This window comes from Choristoneura fumiferana, chromosome 6 (assembly GCF_025370935.1).
Source record: "Choristoneura fumiferana chromosome 6, NRCan_CFum_1, whole genome shotgun sequence".
Classification (NCBI taxonomy): Eukaryota; Metazoa; Arthropoda; class Insecta; order Lepidoptera; family Tortricidae; genus Choristoneura; species Choristoneura fumiferana.
This window is the reverse complement of record NC_133477.1, coordinates 17,538,605-17,558,087: the sequence shown is the minus strand read 5'-3', so window position 1 is coordinate 17,558,087 and position 19,483 is coordinate 17,538,605. Positions and strand designations below refer to the sequence as shown.

The 19,483-nt window shown below is 38.4% G+C and overlaps 1 protein-coding gene across 1 annotated transcript in view; it reads right to left on the bottom strand.

The window, feature by feature from the left end:
- The window catches only part of LOC141429216 (uncharacterized), a 66,540-nt gene that overhangs the window by 5,669 nt on the left and 41,388 nt on the right, over nucleotides 1–19,483 (bottom strand). Inside the window, exon 14 of the mRNA XM_074089490.1 lies at nucleotides 7,089–7,411. Within this exon, the coding sequence (XP_073945591.1) occupies nucleotides 7,089–7,411 (323 nt within the window). The remainder of the gene's footprint in view (nucleotides 1–7,088; nucleotides 7,412–19,483) is intronic.

Genomic DNA, 19,483 nt, shown 5'->3' with positions numbered 1-19,483 from the left:
CCAGGGCTGTGCATAGTTTTTCCGAAACGTTTTTATGGCGCATTGTTTTGTTCAATGGTAGCTGACAAAACTGTTGCCCAAGATTCTCATTACGAAAAACGCTCTTTTCGTACATTTAGGTCAGTGGATGTGTACGACCGTTGTATGACAGCGTGATTGTTAGCTAATCGGGCCTGTAATGTCTATTTCTGATGTGACTTTTATGAATGGTGAGCTTCGTGCGTGCGAGCATAAGTTTTCGTGCTCATTACTTACACGTCTTAATTTAAGTTTCAACATTAATGTTACAGTTAATTACAATACACTGCATCATTATTTCATTGTCATAATTATTTACGGGTATTATTATAACAAATTTCAAGCACAGTGGCTTGCCTAAAAAAGGCTAAAGCTTAACAATGACAATCACAAACATTCGGCAATTTCTCGTCCACGTATTTTATTAAAATTCCAAGTAATATTTTGCCAATTAATGTGCAAATTCATATCTAGGCTTATTGAATTTATAATACAATTTTAACACACTCAAGCAAGACTGATTAAAAAAAAAAATGATAGCTATTTAAACTAAAAACACAACCCTGGAAGAGAAATAGCAAAAGTCGACGCAAAAACTATACAAGAGTGAACATTCCGAGAACAAAGCACGTAAGCATTCAATGTAAATACGCGTGTGGAAACGTAACAGTGCGCAATTAAAGAGTTACAGGTGTCTATAGGATGCTCTATTGTCGAGGACAAGTTCACAAGTTACAGGTATTCTTGCTTCTTCCCAGGCCCATTTGCTCTAGACTCTAGGGCAATAACGTTATGGGTAAAAAAAGTGAATAAAGGCCTTTTTCGCATGTACAGTCAAGGGCATAAATATCTATACAGCCATAGAGTCAAATAAATATATGTATAACATCGACCTTATGTGCTTAGTGGCATAAAGGTGAATAGGTATTTTTGATATCTTGGTAACGTATATAATACATATATATTGATACCCTTGACTGTACAGAATTAATATGGAACTTAAGTAATTTTTAGAGTACGGAACGTCAACGTTTCTAGTTATGCAAACACTTTACTGCTTCAACGCAATCCGTATATCACAAATTGTTCTGCAATTGAAAAATACTCTAAAATGTATAAAGTGAAAATTAAGTATAGTATGTCCACGTAATTTAACACGAAAAATATTAAAAAACATTCGTAGTTACATAGAACATCTTTGTTCGTCGTGCTAATACGTACGTAACTATAAACGTACTCTGTGCTATAAACAAAAAAGTCTTTGTACATATTTTAGTGAACTATACACGATCACATCTTATTGGCATTGAACAAAAAAATACTCAGTGATATTGAAATCGACCGAGCGACAAGAAAAGAAACGATCGCAAAAAAACGACTACGCCCACTGGGGTGTAAGAGGCAATTAATTACGGGCTGTTTGCTAATTACTTGTAATAGCTTTATCTGATAGTCCCCTACACTTTGATAGCACCAGGTAAGTGTTATGCTTGACCTAGGTTCAGAACAATGAAGTACATAATTGATCATAACAATGCCGCTAATTTTATATCACGGTTGTGTACATTGTACACTTTTAAGTGGAAGACATCAGATCTGGCGTACATACAAGGTGTAAGGTGATCAAGGTGGTTATCAGAATTTTAAGGGCAACGTCCGTAAAGACAAGTATGGAAACGATCCTTACCTAAACTGATCTCCCTCGCCGTTTTATGCCCAGTGTTTTTTTTTTTGGAGAACCGTGAATTGGATGTCTTCGGATGAAACTCCCGAAGTTAGTGTACACATGCTTTATTATACTAATCATCACCGATGTCAAGAAAATGTAGGCAACCCGGTGAAAATGGAGTTGTAATGCTACGCCTCTGATAAATAAAGGCTGACCAGAATTATAAAAATCCTCGCCATATTGCGGAGAAGCAATAGAACTAATTTCTTGCACTGGTAACAATAAATTCAAATGTCATCTGTCTATTGCTGTCAAAGTATAACGTTGTTTGCGCGTCGTATTTTAAAGTGTTATTTTGTGTTTTTGTGCGTTAAAATGCCGAAGATTATCCATAGCCTCGGAAGAAAAATAATTCACAATGTATAAAAAGTATTTGTCATAGAAAAAGTCTGAAAGATTAGAAAATATTCCTTATAACATCATCGACACCGTTGTCAATATGAATGGTAGGTACCGTATAGTACGTGTAAAGAATGTTGCAATATAAACGTGGAAGTGCTGCCCTCGCGTCAGGTTTTTTTTATTCCTGGTCAGCCTATAATTAGTTTTTCAATAAACATTTTTCAAATGCTCACAGTTGCGCAAGTAATCGATATAATGACACAAAACAGTGCTGCCAGGCGGGTAGAATTTGGATAATGACGATGCATACGAAGTGAGAGGTCGTTGAGACGTCGGCCATTGTAAAGGTATAACGATGGTTCAAAAAGCCAAAATTAAATTGATATCTGTGGGGTGCGCTTGATGCTATAGAATTAGAAATTTTAAATTACGGTTGCTGAGTATAATGTGGAACTTGTATGAAAGTTTGATGGTAGGTATTTGAAGGCGCGGCTCTCGCACTAGTCTTACGAAATAATACTTATTATAAATCGTCTTAGTTAACCTGCTAAATCATTTTTTACCGATATCCAATTTTAAACTTACGGACACAATACTCGTAGAATAGGTTATTTCAAATGCAACGATTCTTCTAATGGATTAAGCAGGTTTATCGAAAATACAAAATGAGACAGAGAGTGACATCTATGGGCTATACTTTTTATCCCGGAAAATGCACAATTCCCGAGAGAACAGCGCGCGATAACCGAATTCCGCGCGGGCGAAGCCGCGGGCAAAAGATAGTTAAAAAACAATTTAAAGACGCAACTGTAGTGTTTTTTTTTTCCAGTCCTGAATATTAGATATTCGGTTGTAGAAACAAATAAATAGTTGGGCAATATTGCCATAAACAATCTATGGGGTAAGCACGTTTTAACAGCTCATTAAAAGTACGTTAATTAGCTCGTGTTATCGAGTACCATATTGTAATATCACTAGATAAAAGAAAAGTATAATTTACTAAAGACAAATTGGCTATAACAAGACATTAATAGTGGACTCAGTGTCCCAGATTGCGGAGATACAGTGGTCAAATAAAACTTAATTGCCGAGCATTGGGGGCGTGACGACGCGTGCGCATGTAGAGAGGTAAGGGCGCGTGCACTTGCGATTCATTTTAGTACTAGGTTATGTTTTTAGTTTAGGACGCTGTTCAAATTTTACGGTGTCAATGACGTGACTATTTTTGATGAAGTAACTTTAGACATTGGTAACAGTGACCGTGTAACCCTCAATGACTGACGGACTGATGACAATCAAATGATTTCGATAATTTTCGTCTATCCGTTATAAACAGAGAGCGGAAGTTTCATGGCATTTTCGGACCTGTCATAGTGACTTCTCACTTATCGACCTGCGATATACATACATATATCGATACACAACATAGGTACTAAAGAAGATTAAAAGTAGAGGTAAGCAATAGGCGGCCTTAAGTTAAAGAGCGATCTCTTCCAATTAACTTTCGAGCAGTTGAAAATGTGAAATAGACATTATGCAATGAACAACAATAACAATTTTTAATTTAATCATTTCAGTTCCGTTTTTTATTATTATTTCATATTGAAATTCTTCTGTTGTAATGTAAACAAGGTGTTCCATTAATGTCTCTATTAAAGAAATAGATGTTTTTTTTATTTTATTTTTCATTTTTGTATTTTCCGGTTTTAAACTACATCTTTTTCAGTCAAATATCCATTTGTAAGCGGAAAAAGAACGCTCTACATAACATGATAAGTTTACAACAATCTAATTTAAGTAGAGTCGATAAGTGAGAGTCACTATGACAGGTCAAAAAATGCCATGAAAATTCCGCTCTCTGGTTATAAACAAGATAGAGGGGGGGGGGGGGGGTGGCCACGAGGTCCATGTCATGACCCCCCCCCCACCGCGGGCACAATAGGTCTAGAACAACGGTAGATATTTTTCTAAACTCATTGATTTTAATAAAATATCTTTCTGCGAGCAAACAATTAAATTATTGTGTTATTTCATTAATATTAGTTTACAAGAAATATATTTCAAAACATTTGCATAAAAATGACTAGAAATTGAGTCTGGTTATAAATTGGTTGCAAATGGCAAGAACACCAGAGTTATGAATTGAATTGACCCCAGAAGGAACATTTTTTAACCGATGTCTTAATCCGTCAGTTGTCTGAATTTATTTAAAAACAACTTGTATAAATAAAAATCGACTAAAATAATTTAGTTTTTCTTTATTTGTAAATAAAAAAGAAATCGATAGCACTAAATGCATTGCTCCGAAATATCAACGATTCTGGCTGTCAGTAATCCAGTATGCGAGGCAAATGCAAAAAAAAATTGGGTGCACGATATTAAAGCGGACAGTTGATTATAAATAATTAGCTGTTAAATTAATGTTTATTGCCTGCTTGACTGAACACCGGGAATGCTAAAAATTAAGCAAACATAGAAATATGCTTGGTTAATTTTTAACAAGTTCAGTAATTCTATTTTTTCTGGGTCAGATAAACCCTATCTAGATTAAAGTATCCCTTAGTTCAGGAATGGATTGGTGTCTCTATTATTATATATATTTAGAGCCATTTAGCTGTTATGGACTAGTTGCAAAACATTCTGCTTTATTAATCGGTATATAGATATCCAAAACCCGAGAACAAACATTCGTATTATTTATACAAATATCTGCCCCGGCCGGGAATCGGACCCGGGAACTCAAGCTTCGTAGTCAGGTTCTCTAACCACTTGGCCATTTGGTCGTCACTTCCGTAGGTATTCTATTATACAGGTTGATTTCATGAATCGCACGACAAATAATGACAGAGAAGTGGGAAGAACCAATGCATCATAAATTTCAGTTTTTTTACTGTTTGGTAATTGTAAAGGAGCACCTAAGTTTTAAGATTAAGAAGAGTGAGTTGTTATAGTATGTGCGTATGCACAGGCCCTTATAATCATATTTTAAACATATTTTTCTATCTGTGTATTTACGAAATTATAGCTCTCTACCATAAAGATCATCATGTTAATAGAAGCAGTTGAGAATAGTTACTAACTGGACTCTTACCCTACAATTATCACTTGATGAATGCTTTTACCAGGCTTGTCTTCATCTTCAATATATATATTTGTATATCCGTTTCTTTAACGTACCTACACACATTTTCCACAGTTCCGTCCTTAACAGCCACTTTAGTGTATTTTAGATTATCACAGTATCTTTATTTTATCTATAGGTTTTTTTCCTATAAAAAAGTTAAGTGACTAATTGACTGACATAATAAGTTTTTAGTAAAAATAACATTTTTAATACAAGATTTTTTTTGCTTACTGTAGGTACTTTTTGTTGACTGTACTTGTATTGTCACCCTAACTACATTTGCATACCAAATTTCAAGTCGATGCCAACCGTTGAAGAGTTACGTCCTGCGGAGACGTTCCTGGCCGGACTGCCAGGATGTCACTACCAGATTATTGTATTGTCACGTAATTTACATAAGTATACCAAATTTCAAGTCAATCCAACCACTGGAAGTTGGTCGAATTTAACTTGCAAGATTTGATTACAGACAGATAGACAACGGGACAGGTGAAACTAAATAAAAGCTTATAAAAAGCACATTATAACTAGAGTTTTGGAAAATATCAGCCATATTCCTTGGGGGTCTTCCTGGATTTGAATTCCATATCACATAGAACAGATAATTGCTTTTATTATAGTTCCCATACCCTATTATCAATTTGTCGAATAATCGCTACTATAAACTTTGCATTTAAAAAAATCGAAAATGAACGCAATTATAAAAATATACACTAAAATGGCACTCGAATAAGGTTACGGTTTTAATCAAAATTGAGATAAAAAGAAATTAATATTATTATTGCGACGTGAAAGACGGACAAACATACACACAAACACACACACTTTCGCATTTCTTATATTATATTATAGTATATTATATTATTATTATAGTAGTAATTGGTATGGATTCTCATCGATATTATGTGATGAAGGTCCGCCTGGATTGCTACCACCATCTTGCTCGCTAATCCTGCCGTGAAACAGCAGTGCTTGCACTGTTGTGTTTCGGCGTGGAGAGTTAGTCAGCCGGTGAAATTACTGGCACTTGAGGTATCCCATCTTAGGCCTCTAGGTTGGCAACGCTTCTGCAATACCCCTGGTGTTGCAAATGTTTATGGGCGCCGGTGATCTCTTACCATGAGGAGACACACTTGCTCGTTTGCCATCCAGTCGAATAAAAAAAAAGAGAAAAAATAAACTTACGCAAAAAGTAATTCGGTGATATGATGATTCTGCTCAAGGTTGTTATGAGAAACGAAATTATGAGATTCGATTTTATGCAACGTATTAGTGAACCATGTAAATCTATGCAGATCTAGAACTTACATCACATAATTGTAAATTAAATTTATTTATATAGCTTAATGTGAAACGATTTCATTACTTTTCATTAGCATTATAGCTAATAATCATTCGTATTCATATTACGGAAATTAGCTGATGAATGAAGACTATTAGTTATGAAATCGCACTCTAGTTGACCGTTACCTATAAATGAGTTTAACTCTGAAGACATCATCAAAGTCTGATAAATTGCACCACCTGCTAAAATCTATTCCTTATTTCTTACTGTCGTAAGGGTTGTCTGGAAGAAATCGGTCTAGGTATTCGCCTATTGCTTGCCTTTGTAAAATTCAATGTAATTGTGGTTTCTGTACTGCTTAATCTGTTATAAAGAGTCATTATTGTAAAATCGTTTTTACTTATAACCTTCTTTTATAAATCATGGTTTTATAACCTGATTAAATTTTGTCCTAAAATCTCTTCCTCTCGTCTTACTGTTCGAAAGCGATTATGATTGCGAGCATGTTTGACAACTTGGCCTCTGACCTAATTTCTCTTATTTAATCGTTCTCCATACATATAAAAAAAATGCTTAAGAACAGTACTCACTCGGGGCTCTGGCGGAAGTGGTCGACAGCGAACTGCAGCAGCGGATGCCTTCCGTCGTGCTGCGGCGTCGACTGTTCTCTTCTGTCTTCTCTCATCTCCCGTTCTCTGTCCCGGTCCCTCTCCCGCTCCCGCTCGCGTTCCCGCGGGGGAGACGACTGCACGCGCCGCTCCACGTGCTCAGTTTCGTCACGGGACTCTCGCGTCTCCCGCGAATCCCGCATGTCTCGCAGCGAGTCTCGGGATTCGCGGGACTCGTTGCGTTCCCTCACGTCGCGTTCGACGCGCTCTTTCGTGACTCCATTGGTCAACGCCTTTGGTTGGACCTGCGACAATAAACGGCGGTTAAGAGCCAATATACAACACTACATAATGACACTCTGTTACAAGAGAAAAAGTTGCATACACAGAGAATTTTCTAAATAAGCAAAATCAGTCTTATGGCTCCGATGGTATCCCACAAACCTACCTACCTCTAATAACACCAGAAGAAAAAGAAAATTGCAGAATTTACTAGTGTAGGTACTTACGAGTACTCTTTACATGGACATGGACCAAATTCATTTGTAATTTTGTAACATACATAATATATACATATATACCTAAGTACTTAATTATATTTATAAATATTAATGTAGCGGTGATTGGTGATAGGTAGAATAAACCACCAACTTCAACATGTTCTCCGTTATAGGTCCAATAATATTGTCTGGGAAAAAGATAATAATTTTTCACAATTTCCATTCTAGGTACAAATAACGTGTTTTAAGTGTTCATTACAGGAATTATAATAATACGAGTACGTAAGGACTTATAAGTACCTAGTGTAAAAATGATAGAACCGTCGTACGCAAGTTTAACGGTTTTTTTAACTCCAGACCGCGCCTGTGGTCTTAGGAAGGTTAAAAAACATGCGATTTTGTTTAAAATTGTATCTACTGTCTGTAGTGTATTGTAGTCATTTCCTTGTTAGAAACACCATCGGGCAGCAATCACGATTGCTATGGCATCCGACGGCGGAGGGGGAGGGGAGGGGTACATGCGCAGGCGCGGGAAAGCGTGAATGTCCGAGTGTTAATAAATTCCCCTAGTCACGCGGTGTGACGATGCCTATAGGGTTGCTAGGCAACAAAGTTTATTTATTAAAATATTCTAATATCGAGGAATGATCTTTTACTTAAGTAAGAATATCTAGCTCAAAAGTAGCTTAACCCACACTTTGTCGTATAAACAACAATACAGACACATTTGAAATATGTCAAAATAACGAGAGTGACAAAGTACTAAAGGGTTCAGCTAGTACCTACCTACCTACTTACCTATTTTATGCAAACAAATGAGTATACGAGTATAAGTAGGTTGTATTGTTGTAATTTTGTGTGTAGTTCTAGAAATTCCTCCTACATTACTCGTACATTACATTCCTCGTACAAACGAATGTCTAGCTGTGTAGCCTATAGTTTGAATTGTTATACTGCGAAGTGCAAAATTCGAACTTCGTATCTTGCCGTCCTGCTGACGCTTATATTATTTAATACGAGAGTGAGAGGGACGGTACGAGGTACGATACGAACTTCGATTTTTGAATTTCGTAGTAGCCCCGCAGGCCCGAACCCACGACCTCTGCTACAGAGGCCATAGGTCAAACTACTATGCTACGAAGACTAACCAACCAACTCGGCCAACGTAAATGGCACTAACTATTATACGATACGCTACAATTACATATATATTTCCATCTCACTCTAGCATTGATCACGATTAAAGTATTTTAAGATGTGACAGCCCTATGCATTCCCAAGTGCCTTACATGGGATGCAGTTGCAGCTAATGAAAAGTGTATCATAAAAGTTCCGTTTGTACCAAATTACGTTAGAACACAAGCATAATGCTTACATTATCGGTTGCGATGATTAGTTACGAGTCAGATTAAGTTAAAATTAAGTAAGTCCGTGCAATCGAGGAGACTATTTACCTGAATAAATAGGGATAAATTAACGATCATTAGGTCTGGTGCAGCCGTGGTGGCCTAGTGGTTTGACCTATCGCCTCTCAAGCAGAGGGTCGTGGGTTCAAACCCCGGCTCGCACCTCTGAGTTTTTCGAAATTTTCGAGCTTTGCGGCGAAGGAAAACATCGTGAGGAAACCTGCACAAACCTGCGAAGCAATTCAATGCTGCGTGTGAAGTTCCCAATCCGCACTGGGCCCGCGTGGGAATTACGGCCCAAGCCCTCTTGTTCTGAGAGGAGGCCTGTGCCCAGCAGTGGGACGTATATAGGCTGGGATGATGAGGTCTGGTAAGCAAATCTAGTTTAGTTCGTGGAGATGCTATTCGAACAGCCAAGTTCTAAAAAAGGTCAGTACCTATAGGTATAATAGGTATACATTGTTTATTAACAACTAGCTGTTGCCCGCGATTTGTCTGCGAATAATTCATTTATCGGTTTACCGAGGGCTCATAACTTTTACGGAATAAAACTATTCTATGCCCTTCCCGGGACCTTAAACTATCTATTTGCAAAATTTAATCTAAATCAGTACGCAAGATCCTGTCATTATTTTAAGTTTCATCATCATCATCAGCCTATGTTCGTCCACTGCTGGACATAGGCTCTCCCATGGCAAACTGAGCACGATTCGGCTACTCTCATGCTCTTGCCAGCCGCCCTGCGAAGATCATCGCTCCACCGATCTGAGGACGTCCTACGCTACGTTTGCCGATCCGTGGTCTCCACTCAAGAACTCGTCTACCCCCGGTATCGTTCTTCTTGTGACCCTATAACTTTGGTTCTCTGATCACTTCGTTACGAATTCTATCTTTCCTCCGACATGCCTTTCCATAGCATTGATTTTAAATTTGTACCCCGAATGACGTATGTTTAGAATGTCATGACGGGTTACGCACTGATTGAAGTTTTCGTACTCTGTGGAATTGGTGATGTGAAGACTTGACGCAGTTTCCCATTGAATGACAACTGTATATAACTTTGTAATAGTATTTTAAGTTTATTAGAACAATTTGATGGTTTAATCTTCTTTTCAAAGTTTTTCTGCTCAACGTTCGGATGATATCGTAGAAATTCTCCATGACAATTCCAGTCACACACTAGAAAGCCTCGTAATTCGTTTCGTGTTAAATCGCTATTAAACTATTCAATTTTCTCATTTTATTTCAATATATCGGCGCACTGCACTATTTCGGATTTAATTATATAAGTATTAATTATTAATTTGTCATGTTTTGTGCAACCCCGCGCTGCGCCGGCGAAGTGCAGCGGCGGTGTGCGCGCGCGCTGGTCCGCCGCCGCCATCTTTATAAATATTGATGCAATCTCGATGCTCGCTCCGATTCATCGGAAATTTCTTTGTTAATTGAATTCCTAGACCGAAGACTGGCTTTTTATCGGTTTAAACCGTTCATTGTGTTATGCTGTGACTTATGGGGTAATTAACATTAAAGTTTCGTGTTGTTTAAATTTGACTGGGCTTAACAAAGGTGAGGAATAATACATTTCAGTCAATATTAGATATTTAATTAATAGTTATTTGTTGGCAGGATTTAGTTTCATGTCTTTACAACAACAATATAGAAGTTATCAGGGTGAAGTCCAAAAAGTTGCACGTACACCTTACTTAACGCAGGTACTTGTTTCCATTGTGACACGAAAATGAATCATACATTTGTATAGATAATTTTCGCGTCACAATAGAAAAAAATAAAAGTAATTCTAACTACCTGCGTTAAGGTGTGCAACTTTTTTGTCTTCAACCATCAATTTCTGCTAAGGCTGCGTTACCACTAAATACGTACGAGGATGCATTACGAGGAATGTGTTTCTCATGAACCAATAAAAATAGAAACGCTTCATTAAGTTACCTATCCTTGCTTCGCTCAACTGTTTCCACTAGAGCTGTCATTTACGAGGATAGGTAAATGAAGCGATTCTTCTATTGGTTCATGACAAACACACTGCTCGCAGCACATCTTCGCACATCTCTGGTGGAAACGCATACTTATTACTGAGTGCTCTCACTTGCTTGCTAGTTTTAAAATAAGGTCCTCACTGAAAATCAGTGCGACGGCTTTTCTATTTAGCGTCATGTTCGTATGTCTTATGATTTTTCTATTGTTTGTGATTGTAATGTTTTATGACGTTAAATCTATATTATAAATGCGAAAGTGTGTTTGTGTGTTTGTCTGTCTTTCACGCCGTAACGGAGCAACGGATCGACGTGATTTTTGGTATAGAGATAGTTTATGGGCCCGAGAGTGACATAGGTTACTTTTTATCCCGGAAAAATGCACAGTTCCCGAGGGAACAGCGCGCGATAACCGAATACCACGCGGGCGTAGCCGCGGGCAAAAGTTAGTAAATGTATATTCTTTCGCTCTTCTTAATAAGCTAAAGATGACTGGCAAAAACCTCCTGAGTCCTGACATTTTTTAACAAACTTAGTGCTTCAGACCTAGCTTTGTTACTTTGGATTAAATTTCAAAATTCTTAGGATTCTTTATTCAATGAACAATTAGTACTTTATAAAGTACATTCGGTCATTATTCTTAGTGTTAATTGGTCCTTTATAAAGTACGCGAGGACTTAGAAGGATAGTACATTTTATTTTAATTCCTATAAATAATCAGTTCTAAATTCAAACCCATAAGTAGATTTCATGTTATTTAGCAATCTAAGAGTAGGTCATTATCTAAAAAAAACTTGGTATTATTGGGTATCTAATTGGTTTTAAACCTTCGCAGCAGAGGCCTTTATCGGTCTCGGTAGAGTCGTAACCGCAACCGTTTTGTTTTTATTTGGTTACGGTTCACAGGCTCGTGCGACCGGTAACTAGAATATGTTTATGATTTGCATAACTCAATCGGAATGAACACAACTGCGACTGTCATTTGTTATTTGTAAACAACATCACCAAAACCCCGACAGCTCGAGCACAATAATAAAGAATTGTGTTTACGATTCTTAATTGTTTTCGTATGGGAAAAACTTGACGATAAAATTATCTACGAGTACCAAGGTTCTATTGGTGTCCTTGTCGAATATTAATAATAATGTGACCATCCAACGGAAAGGCGCATTGAACAAACACTTTTTATTCTTAATTTGATGCCATTGACAATCATTATAATCCAGTGCAGTGCAGTGGTTAGAAAAACAATTGCTTATTAAAAGTAAACCAAAACACGAACTACCTATTCTAAGTACCTAATATCCTTAATGTATGTATGTATGTAAACTCTTTATTGCACATAAAAATAAAAATACAAATACACAGAGAGGAGAACAAAGGCGAGCTTATCCCTAAAAAAGGACCTCTTCCAGCTAACCTAATAAATAACATTAAATACCGAATTATATTTTTTACCTGTTCTTACAAGTGTAAGGTAGATAGAGGGCGCCTATTGCTTACCTTAAAAATCCATACTAATATTGTAAATGTGAAAGTGTGTGTGTTTGTATGTTTGTCCGTCTTTCACGTCAAAACTGAGCGACGGATCGACGTGATTGTTGGAATAGATATAGTTTACGGGCCAGAGAGTGACATAGGCTACTTTTTTATCCCGGAAAAAGCACAATTCCCTAGGGAACAGCGCGCGATAACCGAATTCCACGCGGGCGAAGCCGCGGGCAAAAGCTAGTCTCTATATATAAGTACATGTGTTTTCTGTACTGCTTACTATGTGTTGATGTTCAATAAAGAGTTATTGTATTGTATTGTAGATCCGTGTGCTGGTCACTGTTCCACTATAATATCTTTAATTTTGTGTCATTAGCGATATGGTGACTAGGTACAGACTATTGGGCATTAGCACGCCTAACTGATTTAAATAATTATCTAACTAATTTAATTAATTAAAAACTAATTTAACCTAGCTAATATACAGGTTCATTAGACAGGCCTTTGCATCCAGAGACGTGGTTTCAGTGCAAAGGGAAAGCGTAATATCTATAGTGTGATGTACCTATACATATATCTGAGGCTGACATAGTCACATTTGGTGTACTAAAATCCTCGTTAAAATATTAGATTAAAAAAATTAAAACCCACATTGTAATTTTAAAGATCAATATCTCAAAAACGGCCTAACTAATCGGTATCAAACATAGGTAAGAACCATCGCAAGTAAACTACCTTTCACATTAAAAACAGCATCGAAATCAGTTCAGCCGTTTGAGAGCTATTATGCCACAGACAGACAATGGCGTCAAACTTAAAACTCCCCTCTTTTTGTGTCGGGGGTTAAAAACCACCGCTATTGTTGGTGCCTGCAAGCTATTAAGTTATTCTAGTGGGTTAGTTGGGGATGCGGCAAATCCTGGCTAGGGAACCCTATTTATTTTTATATAAGAGGGGGAAACGTGCATGCAGGTCATCTGATGGGAAGCAATCACCGCTGCCTATGGACACCTGCCAACACGAGGGGTATTACAGGTGCGTTGCCGGCCCTTTGAGAGACTGATAGGCTCGTTTTTAAATTTTTAAATAGATACGGAACCATAAAACATATGCCTAATTACAGGCTACCTGAAACCACCGGGTTTCCTAGAACAGCCACTCTCACTGACTGCGTTCATGTCAGTCAACTCGAGTTATTACTAGATCTAGTTAGACCAGTTCCTATCCGAAGTTGTTTTTGTTGGCTGGACTGGAATCGGATGTTCAGGATGAAAACGAAATTTATGGTACAGCCAGTAGCAGAAGTAGATGAGCGGCTGTGGTGCTCATAATTATCCACGATTTTACTTGCAAGTCTAAACTCGGATTAAGACCGCAACCGCTCATACACTTCTGTTGCTGACACACACACACAAACATCACGCCTGTATTCCCAAATGGGGTAGGCAGAGCAGAGCACACGAAATGTTACCGCTTCGGAGCCACTTTATTAGGTAAGTTTGACAAAAACGGTACAATAGTGACATGTTGCTAGCCTCTCGCCTACGGTATACCTTAACCTATATCCTCAGTCGCCTCTTACGACATCCACGGAAGAAATGGAGAGGTGTTATTCTAACCCGACACCACACCACACGGGAACTGGCACATTGTAAACCATTAAATTATTAAGTGCATGGTCCCATAATTTGATTTCGGTCCCGGTTGTAAGTACTCGGTCGGACACTAGCTGTCGATAAAGGATGACACCCCGTTATAAATGTGCGGTACGCATTAGCACCTCGCTGCTGCTGTACTCGCTGACCTAATGCAGAATTGCGGTCATGGTTTGGACAAACTTAATAATAATAAGTAATGGTATTCGTAGGTATATGTTTAAAGATGGTCACAGAGTGGAGACCAAGAGTACGGGTCTCCCCGTAGCTATATCCACGATATAAGAGCGAAAAAGTTGTTTACCATAGTTAAACGTCAATCATCAAGGTTCAAGGATCAAGATTTTTTTCGCTCTTATTACGTGGACGATAAGGCGTTAGTTGATCACGCCCGCGATTCCGCGTCGATAGGTGTGGAGAGACCCTAAGACAAAAGTCAGTTGGCAGACCACCGACCCCAAGATCAGGTGACATTTATTAGACAGATGAAACTAATGGATGAGACCAGATGAGACTGCCACAAGTAAGTAATTAACTTTGATCGGCAGTGGGCGAGTAGATTGATTCGATTGAAAATTAACTAAAATAATAAATTACGGTTTTACTAGGTTTGTTGTTGGAAGTTGGAAAGTTCCACAAATTTGCTTCTTGCAACCCGGAGAGTGGGATAAGTGTGAGTTAGGTAGTTAGGTATATACATATGCCTCCGGATTCAACAGTTCACAGTTTAGTTAGGCCTTACAAAGCTATGTAAGAGCTGCACGCTTTAAGCCCAGTTCACATTTATCTGTCGTGTTGTGTGGTGATGCTTTCTGTTTCTCTCCCTCTCTCTATGCTTGGGATGCGTCACAACACACTGCATCAGATAAATGTGAACGCAACCATATAAAATCTATGAAACCGATACCGTTCTGATTCATCACGACAGATGTGAACCGGGCTTTAGACCCGCTACTGCCTCCACGAAAACCTCCAACGCCCGCAAGGGGGCGGTACCTACCGTCCCCGTTGGAAACCTATGGAGTTTATTACAATACAACAACACTTTCCACAATAGATGGTGTCGTAATATACAACAGCACCTCATTGAAGCGACTAATGAGCGTCATGTTCCACCGCGTAGCCGGGAAAGTTCGGAAAATGAATGAAAGTGAATATACTGTTGATGACCAGTGGATCATAGTCGTAGGGTGTCATTAGTGACGGTTGTTGGAGGTTGAATAGTATGTGTATACTGGTTGAGTGGTTACATTCACTACAAAGTTGGTGCAGGCGCGGATCCGGTGCCGTGATTTATGGCGACGGAATTTGCCACTAAAGGTAACAGTGATAAGCGTTTATGTAAAAAAATAGCCTGTAACTTGATTTATCTACACTACACTTATATCTGTGTATAAAAAACTATTTAAGTTTGTGAGTGCGTGTTTTTGTTACTCCTGCACTAAAACGGCTGGACGGATTAGATTGAAATTTGGTTTGTAGACAGTTGGACGTCTGGAATAACACATAGGTTACTTTTATCCCGCTATTTCTACGGGGTCGATGTAAAATCCCAAAATCTTTACCACTTAGTCTAGAGATTTGTAGTTTTGCACGAGCGTTCGTCATTCAACTACGTAAATAAAAAACCACGGTATAATCTTTGGCAATTCCCATGGAAATTTAGTAAAATTTCAATTCAACTGCCAGATCTGCGGGGCTACTACGAAATTTGAAAATCAAAATTCGTGTCGTTCCGTCCCTCTCACTCTCGTATTAAATAATATAAGCGTCAGCGGGACGGCAAGATACGAAGTGCGAATTTGGACTTCGTAGTAATCGTAGTACAGGGCCTAAAGGTTTATGCGTAGGAGCTGCGAGTAAAGTCTGGTATACTATATTATTACGTTTATATACATATTAGTAGAACGAAACACAACAAGACTGCAGCCTCTGTTCTCCATTATCACTATTAGCATATTTACGCATGTTCACGACTAACCTGCTGTGGCAAAATTTACTCTGAACCCTGTTAAGTATATTCAGTGAAATGCCTTTTGAAATCTGTGAGTTGCATCTCGGTTACTTGACCTAGTTTATAGATCTTTAGTAAACATTCGCACGTTACAGTAAACATACAATTATTTAGCAGTAATATAAAGTGTTCAGAATAGCTAGGATGAGTTTTCAAGTTGTAGGTATCAAAGCAAAAGGTTTACCATGTCATTCTATAGGAAGGTACACTCTTCCTTACTAACTTAGGGGTATAGTAGAGTTACGACTCTATGACTCTATGAAAGTGACATTAAGAGCTACTATGTTTATAGGTAGCTTTCTGAATGAATAACTACTAAAAAAAGAAATGAACGCTTCACATTCATATTTAACTCAACGAACACCAGAGGCGCCGCTGTCGCCTCTGAACAATCAACTCAACCTCAACAGACTGCGCGTGCACTTCGCACGTCATTCAATGACTTAACGTTGCGCTCGGTAGTCGCTAGATGGCGATTATTACTCTAATTAAAATCAGGTTGCTCAATTATAAGTCAGTGTAGCTTGGATATCCGGCCGATCTTATAAGGGTTATTAATCACGTAGAGACAGGGCTTTCTTTCCGCGTGGCTGGACCGCAGCTTTTTTTAATGAATAACTTTCTTTGAATGGCCCCGGATCTAAAGCCACCGGCAGCGTATTAAGACAAAACTAAATTTAGTATTTTGCTATACCTAGTAAAATAACTATTGTTGATCTCTGCTCTGGCTCATGAAAGATGATCCTTAGAAGATGCTCGAGATGCACGATTGTAGTTTTTCACGCTATGATAGCAAGATAGTGTTAGTAAGCTAGCAAACAAGCAACTCTGAACTCTTATATGCCTAGTTTCTAGATAGTTCTGCATACACGAAGAGTTGTTAGCTGGCTATCCTAACTTTAAAAAACTCATGTACTCCGGGCATTTTGACAGGCTCAGCTTTCATAAGACGAAGATTATAGCAGTTGCGTATTATATTCCCGCGACCCTCGCCCAATCTATCACGTATCTTCACACGTCAGTGTACTCACCATAAATAAGCAAACGTGTTTATTATACGTTTATTCTCAAAACATCTGCTTTGTCGAAATGATACCACTTTCACCGCGGCATATCTCTTGAATCAGACAAAAAGCGCGTGAAATATGATAGCACGAGCTCCCAGTCACGACTGCAAATAAATAAAATTGTCTATCTTTATTCTATTTAATACGTAATCTTTACTCTATTTATTACATAATCCACGATGGTACGTTTTAGTGATTAGTAGATGACTTACGAGTTTCGGCTCCAAAAAAAAATATTTTTTTTTGCCAACAAGGTTTATCAAAACTAGCAACAAAATGATGTCCAGTAAAAAAGTCAAATCAAGCTGAAACTATTTCTCCTATAGAATAGTGTTACTTAAACAGGCAGAAATTTGCAGTACGTTATCCATGATTAAGGATCTTCCTTGGATAGATCTGAAACTGTCAGACGATTTATCCATATTAGCAAGCGAGCAATTCGGTGTGTATAATAATCATTCATGGCCGAGTTTCGCGACAGTAAAGCAGATATACTTAGTTTACACTTAAAAAAAAACCGGTTGACATTGACATGTGCCTTCTTAAAAGTTTTGGTGGGAAAATCCGAGAGCGAGCAGTGTATTTTAATCCTTTGCATTTGATGCGAGTTGAACATCTTCTTGATGTTGCTACTTATTTTGCGCTTAGAACCGACCATAGCCTCTAAATTACTATAATTCAATGTAATCTACCACGTCCGGAGTTACCTGCGATGACACCGCGTTTGAGATGATACTTTATTTAAACGCTGATTTTGCGTCACAATCATTTTACTAATTATAAAAGGTGAGGTTAAAATACGACCTAAAATTGTCGATCCGGAATGAACGACAATAATATATTATTGTCATTCATTCTGATTGACAAATACGGGGTTGTGTTGAGGTTAAAGGTATGTTTACACTTTACTACCTTGTCGCTGTCACTTCATGTTTGAATTATACTTGCCAGGTGTACCCGGCCTGCTATCTTATTTTCTACAGTCACAATCAGATATTTCGGAGCGGGCAAGGTGATCAAAAATATCTCAGCTCACCTCTATTGGAAAAACCTTAGTGGAGTAAGGATTTTATTTTATTTATTTTTATTTTTTATTTGACTGGATGGCAAACGAGCAAGTGGGTCTCCTGATGCTAAGAGATCACCACCGCCCATAAACATCTGCAACACCAGGGGTTTTGCAGATGCGTTGCCAACCTAGAGGCCTAAGATGGGATACCTCAAGTGCCAGTTATTTCACCGGCTGTCTTACCCTCCACGCCGAAACACAACAGTGCAAGCACTGCTGTTTCACGGCAGGATTAGCGAGCAAGATGGTGGTAGCAATACGGGCGGACCTTGCACAAGGTCCTACTACCTGCAAAAATAGGTAGAAATAGGTAGATAGGTAAATGAAGCGTTTCCATTGGTTCACGACAAACATATTTCTCGTAACGCATTCTCGGCCATCTCTTGTAGAAATGCCGCCCTAATGGTAGGTACCGCTGTACTTCATGTCGCGGGTTGTATTAGTTGAACTTACACGTAGGGAACCTTGAGAACATAGCATGAAAAACCCCATATACTGTTGGAAAATCGAAAACGCGGTCGTTGTAGTGTTCCCGCTCCAGTGCCTCCACATGCTAGCATCACCATATTCATATCGCTTTAATCCAGTTAGTGTTTATTAAGCAGAGTGACGTTTGCCGGTAGAAAGCGAGAGAGCGTTCAGTTACGCTCTCGTTCCGACCTATGGCAATTAGTTTAGTTAAAATTGACAATTACTCGTACCATACGAGCCCTATTGTAGGGACACGTAAAGGGCAGCTACATTGGTAAATTATGTTACTATTGGATAAAATATATCAGTTTTTAACTTGAAAGTCCTCGAGTACCTATTCAACGTTAACTCAGCTACCTAATGCCGGCCTTTCGCCGCCGGTCTACCGATGGAAAAACGAGAGGAGACTTTTTTGAAGTTTGAACGTACACAAAGTACAAAATTGTCGGTACCATAAGGGTTGTAAAATTTACCATCATTTTCAGCCGTAGGACGTCTCCTGTTGGACATGGACCTTCAGTTGCTTCGGTTGGAAGCGGCTTGCACCCACCGTGAGTTTGCGGCTTTAATCAGATCAGTGTAAAATTACACGGAATATTTTTGTAGATGGTTGAACTGGTTGGAATCTCATCTCTGTAAAGGTTTTTCGCCGGAATTTTTGATTCAAAATGCTTCGAATTTCGTGACCGCCATACGTATTTATTAGTTTT